The following is a 6,750-nucleotide window of genomic DNA, read 5'->3' as shown; positions in this document are numbered from 1 at the left end:
GGACAAGTCAAACGATTTAATATTTTTTCGAATATTCTGCACATGACCCGTTTTTGTTTTGTTGTTATGTTTTTACCATATTATGTATTATATATATATTTTTTTTATTACTCACGTAATTTACGAATGAGTCCGTTATAAAATTTCCCAGGTTACATTCTCTGAACCTACAATATTCATTTTCGCCTTCCAAGAATACGCTGGACGAACCGATCACTTCTTTAGTCTTGTTCTCAATCATTTCTTTCAACATTCTTACTTCGTTCAATACTTTGGGATCTATAACAATATAAATTATTTCCCTATTGAAGTTCTATGCAGTCATAATGGACAAGGCTTTATAAAGTTTTCACTTTTCAGCCATCGGATATTATAGTGCTGTAGTGAAGGTTTGATTTAAAAACGAACAAAGGTTGTTGTGTCGTATTTTATTTTTTTATTAAAATAGGGACTATTATAATAGTATTCGCACTGGTTGTACCATTTTTTTAGAGTTGTTGGAAGTGTAAACGCAAATATATACCGTGGAAACGCGATGTATTGCCAAAGTTCCAGAATGTAAGTTCTATAACTTTATTTTGTTTTATATATAATGCTATTGATCTAGAACAAAATTTCTCCACAAGCTCCACACAATGTCTAAAAAAGCTTTATAAGTAGTCGTAAATATTGCATTTGATAAATATTTTTTATTTTTATTTTTTCTCCAACCAATGTCCAACATTATTCATCGAGTACTATACGGTTAGATGAAAAGCTACATTTTAAAAGATTTTGCAAAAATGTTGTAGTGCCAACTTTACTTTCACCTCAAAACGCCGTATAATTTATAAAATATGTATTTTATGGCATTGTACAATTTGTGGGTTTATATGTATACCTTGTTTGATACTGGAATCCAATAAAATTGGGTTTCCATAACATGTTACAACTTCACCGGCATCATCAAACTCCATCCACAATTCACCCAAATATTTGGTGATGTGATCTGCCTGGACAACGGGCACCTTTCTTTTGGTGTTTGGCTGTTCCACCATAAAAGGATACGAGCCAACAGGCTTATCGATACCCGGTGGTTTTCCTTCAAAAGATAAAAACTACTTTTATTATTATCACCCACTTCATAACTGTAGAAGATGGCAGTAAATATTATTGTAAACATAAAAATATTATATTCCGAGTAATCAGTATTTTAATTAATTAGAAAGTCACTATAAAGTATAATTATGACAGTAACTCAATCGCTCAATTAAAGTGCGGATATTTTAGTGTCGTAATGTAATATAGTATGTCTAATAATATTGTTAGCACAATATGGAAAAAAAGACCAAAATACATATACGATTTTTTTCGAAAATCAAAAATAACCATATCATATTAATACAACTAAAAACAATAAAAACAATTTTTAAATCTGTGTCGAGTTTTAAATAAATGTATTCATATTTTCAGAAATACACCAAATTCCAAAACGTACCTATACAGTTTTCACACTTTATTGTAGGTGAATACATAAATGTATGGGGGTTGTATTTAAAAAAAAACAATACTAAAATATTCACGCTACGTTTTTAGAATTGTGACAGTTGACTTTCCAATTAAAAACCATGTTGTATTACACGTATAATATAGTAAAATATCATATTCACCTGTGTATAAAAACGTATTTGAATGTCCGCCAATTACCAAATCGATATCTTCGACGTCTCTGGCTATCTGTATATCCATTTCGAAACCAGAATGTCCCAACGCTATGAGAATGTCCACCCCATCGTTTTTCAGACGTTTCGCCTCGGCCGCAACCGAAGGGATTTCTGGCAATATTTTTACGTTGCCCGTTCGTGCTATACGCTTAAAACAAACCAAAACAAAACATACGTCTTAATCACGATTAAAGATACTATATACTGGTTACACATGTAACCGATATGTAAAATTTGTGGCCCCTTCTGTTATGTTCCGTTTAGGCTCCCAAATGCATATTGTAGAACTAAGGTTTAGCGCCTCTAGCGGAAAATCACGATAACTATCAGTTATTATCACAGTTGTATACCTTGGTCATTGTATATATCAGCGGTTCCCAAACTTTTACGACCACGGAAACCTTAGGAAAAGTTTCGTGGAACCCCTACGTGTGTAAAACGAATATTTTATAGCAATATTATACTATATAGTAACTATTATTTAGGTGCTCTATTTTTTCCAAGTAGGTATAATATTGTTATAAAGTAATTTTCTCAATATTTGCGTACATCTGCCGAAATCCTTAGGTTCCATTGAACACACTTTGGGAATCGCTGAATCTATATTCATATTATCACAATTATTATAGATAAAACCATGACAAATTAGATAGGTGTCATCACAGTTGTACTAGTTTTGCGCAGTAGATACGCATCTCCTTCACCCCCGACTCATGTCGTAGTCCTCCACTTCTTATTGGTTGATTTTGTTCTATGTTGTATATGTATGTATATGATTGACAGCCATTAAGAAGTGGAGAACTACGATGAAGGCGAAGTAAAGAGCGGAGGATGCGTATCAAAATACTGTGATGATACCTATATAATTTGTCATGGATAAAACTATATATATATATAGATAGAATTACGTAAACAGTTTGAACTTTTTTACCACCAGGAGCGCTAAGTTTAGTTATGCATGGCTTTTCATGACTAATCGGGATGGGCTATTTTTTGATTTTTCCCGACTAGTTGTGCAACCAGTATATCTGAAATAGTGGTTTTAATCGAGCTTTAATAGGTTGAGAATACTGTTGTGTTTGTTAATTTTGCAATTATTGCGATTATTCCATGTTATCGGATAAAATAATATATTCTGCAGTCGTATACACTGTAGACGAATTCAAAAACAACGAGCGTAACAATATAAACTGACGTTTTATTTTTATTTCTCGGGGGCATATAATACATTTAAAATATGCATCATAATAGAAAACAATATGATGGGTCTTTTCTATTTTAGATTTTGAGCGAAGCGATGAATGTATTGATTTAATATTGACATTGGTGTTTTGTGTATGTATACACGACTTGCTGTGGGGAAAAAATGCTTTGATTTTCAACTGCTTCTCAGAGCATATGCAGTTAAATAAATGTACCCACGAATTTTTTTTTTATTTAAAAAAAATGTTCTCACTGAAATGAATTATTATAGACTATAATATAGTTTATATTATAAATGTATAAACTTCCCTGTGACACTTGCAGTAGCTTACACCCACCCCCCTCGAGAGCACATGCAGTTGCAGTACTTGCTAACCTGTCTGGGTGCCATTGACCCAGAGTAGTGGTTCCCAACCTTTTTACCACCACGGACCACCTCGACAATATTTTATAGGTCACGGACCACCTCAATTTTATAAAAACTAGGAAGACCTTTTTTTTTACATTATGCAATATAAATTTATAAATAAACGACGTAATATACACGCTTCGTGCCATGGAATCGATGATAACGATTGTCGGTACATAATATTTTGACTGCCTCACGTTTACGAATTAGACGTTATATACAATAAGAATGAGTTACTGCCTTTTTCGTTGGAAGTCGAAAAAGTTGAAAAACAGTTATAAATTTTGTACCAAGCCCCAAAAGAAAAAGAAAATATTTTTAAATTTTGTAGGTATGGCTCGCGGACCACCAGTGGTCCGCGCACCATAGGTTTGGAACCACTGACCTAGAGTTAAGGTTACCTATACATTCCCCGTTTTTTTTAATGTTGATTGTTGAACCTCTGCAGACGCTGCGCACATTACTTTCCCACTGATAAGATGCCTAACTGGACTCATTTACCTTGCGTACTTATTATGCAAATGCAATTTACAATTCAATCATTTATAATATCTATTGTTGCGGTCGTAAAGTCCAGGTCTTTCTTATCAACGTCCGCGAGGTCGAGCCAACCAGCCAACCAGTCTGGTCGACGACATAGACATAATAATATACCGTCTCGACCTTCGCTGGCCAGACAAGATAGCTATTAGCACAGAGGTGGACATAATATTAATATATCGATTATTATTGTCGTGGTAATAAATTAAAAGTGTTAAGTACATATTTGGTAAAAACAAAATAACTGTTGTTCAGTATTTCTGTACAGCATTTAAATATCATCCAACGCTTAAATGTTGATATTGTGCATTATTGTAAATTATTATTGCATTTCTAGATGTTCTGTTCACAACCATCACGGATATACCTACGCCGTGGATTGTACAGTTTTAATATTGTCAACGTAGCCGTATTGTCTCGCTGTTTTCAGTATTTTAATGATGTTTCCAAAACGTTGACGTTATAATAATAGCATCAACACAACAAGAATTATTTTAATTAAAATTATTTTACGTTTCTCTTTACCGGTGACAATTGAAATATTCTATTTTAGCGTACCGTTTTCGTTTTCTATAGTCCTTAAGAGTTATTAATTAATTTCACACGGTTTATTTTACAAAAGTCTCTCAGTCGTAGTTTTATACGATTGTAATATTAATTTATAACTACGCATTTAATAGGCACGTCGCCTTAACCTATAACCGGAGCCAATAAGCAGCTCAATGGTCTGAACATAGGATTTATTTTCTCGTCTACCCGTATGGACATTATAATGACTTAAATTATTTTATTTTAACTATTTTTTCAAGACCCTACCGAAAAATAACTAGTGATAAAAGAATCGGCCTATAACGTTATGGTTTGGAAAACAAAATGTTTACGAAATAACACGTAAGTACCTGTTGAACGGTACAGTAATGTATTTACCTACTATATTATGTTATTATAAATATTATAACGTGTAGTACTCACTTCTGTATCCGGCGTTAAGTATCCGATAATTCCAATTCTGCGACCATTAACCGTCAGAACTTTAGATTTCATCAAGTTTGGCTCATTGGCCAATACAGGTTCGTCAGTTAAGTCGAGATTACTAGCTACCACTGGTATGGTTATGTTTCGTAAAAACGATTCAACGTCTTTCACACCGTCGTCAAATTCGTGATTTCCCAAAGACTGAAACATTCGTACAAAATATGATGTATCATGTGTAATAACAATAATTAAATAATAATGATGATAATATTATAGAATGGTAATACATTTATTTTGACATTGTTTTCACTTGGTCCGCAGAAATTTTAAGTTGTATAGGTACTATATATATATTATATATTTAGTAAAAAATCATTCCTATACGTTATAGATTAGTCATGATGATTTTGTTCTAGTAAATTTATTTTTAAAATCGTATAATAGGTACCTTCATAGTAGATAATAATAATATACATATTATATCATTATACATGTGACACGTGTTGAATTGAGGTTCAGTATATTGTGACTTGCTTGTGACAAACGTTTTTCGTTCTAATTATCGAATAACATTTTAATGACTATACTACACATTGGATTATGTTTCGCAGTTTCGCTACTATCAGCGGTAGATAGGTACAGACGTACAGTACATGTTTTAACACTCCTATACTGAGTAATTCATAAAACAATAAACACTTATCATTTCGAAAATTGAAAAGAACTCACGTTTTTGAAAATACTTTTGTATTTACAAAATGTGAAGCTCACGGCTCATGGAAATATCCCGAAAAATTGTACTCCACTTATCTAAAATTGATACACTTATTGCAACAAAAATAGCAAAAAATGTAATAGTACTTCGAATGATGTAAAAAAACAATATATTAAAACGCTAATTCTTTTTTAAGATAATGATTAATGAGTTTCTACTGTTAAAATAATCACCCTACACCCAGTATTATCCCTAATCAGTTTGCCGATGTGCCAACAAAACTTGTACCTATATACATAGATTATCCAAGCACAGGTGCCTTGTAAAATAACACCTCCATAAGTACCTTAGTTCCAATAATGTAATTTACGCATACCAGCTATTTGTAAGATTCCCGGCGGCAATAATTGCTTGACTATTTTTATCGGCTCTGATTTATTCGTTTTGGAGTAGAATCGCTGTATAGATATACATACCTACGCTACGCAGTCAAAGATCGGCTTGAATATTATTTTAAAGTATAAACATTATAAGATGCATTTCTAACGAAACCATTTTTATTTTCATTCTCATCTCGTATAGTGACTAAGACTATTATCATTGCTAGTAATGCATATTATATACATGCCGTTATTATAGATAAGGTTTATTATAGTAATTATAGATATAGGCACAACCGAAATATATGTTAAAATATAATCAAGTGAAAATCATCGTTGATACGATTTTGGTTTGTATTTCATCAAACGATACGATCGTAATTCGTAAATATTGTATCATGCCAATCTAATTAATCAATTTTTATTTAAATCCAATTTTTATTTTTCTACTTTAATGTGGTATGCGAGTATAATATATAATATACGTCATTTTGAATGCGAAAAAATGCGAATATATTACTAACTACTGTATATTAAATAAATACAAATACAAATAAATTACAATAATTATAGGTAGGTACTACGTCTTAAAATCGAATTTTCACTCGAAGACCAGTACAAGTAAATAAAAATATATCAGCGTTTTCCTTATAATTTATAAATATATGTATTACGGGATAACGTATATGAATTTATATAATGATCGGTCAATTATTTACTCATTAGATGAGTATACGTTTTGATCCATTATTTTATTTCGTATCTCTTCTTAATTTTATTTTTATTATTGGTTGTATTCAAACAATTAATTGTTTTTTTAGACTT

The 6,750-nt window shown here is 31.7% G+C and overlaps 1 protein-coding gene across 1 annotated transcript; it reads right to left on the bottom strand.

Annotated features, from left to right (window-relative positions):
- Positions 1 to 3: 3 nt before the first annotated feature.
- LOC103311672 (protein 5NUC-like) lies at positions 4 to 5,059 on the bottom strand (the record flags this gene model as incomplete). Its single annotated transcript, XM_008191362.3, has 5 exons — positions 4,828 to 5,059; positions 1,650 to 1,851; positions 881 to 1,081; positions 116 to 279; positions 4 to 36 (listed from the first exon to the last, which is right to left on the bottom strand). Coding segments are annotated over exons 1-5 (813 nt in total), but the record flags the coding sequence as incomplete, so codon positions are not given.
- Between the last annotated feature and the right edge of the window lie 1,691 nt (positions 5,060 to 6,750).

Source organism: Acyrthosiphon pisum, unplaced genomic scaffold (genome assembly GCF_005508785.2).
Source record: "Acyrthosiphon pisum isolate AL4f unplaced genomic scaffold, pea_aphid_22Mar2018_4r6ur Scaffold_13350;HRSCAF=13990, whole genome shotgun sequence".
NCBI lineage: Eukaryota > Metazoa > Arthropoda > Insecta > Hemiptera > Aphididae > Acyrthosiphon > Acyrthosiphon pisum.
Note: the sequence above shows the minus strand (reverse complement) of the source record. Positions and strands in the feature narration are given on the sequence as shown.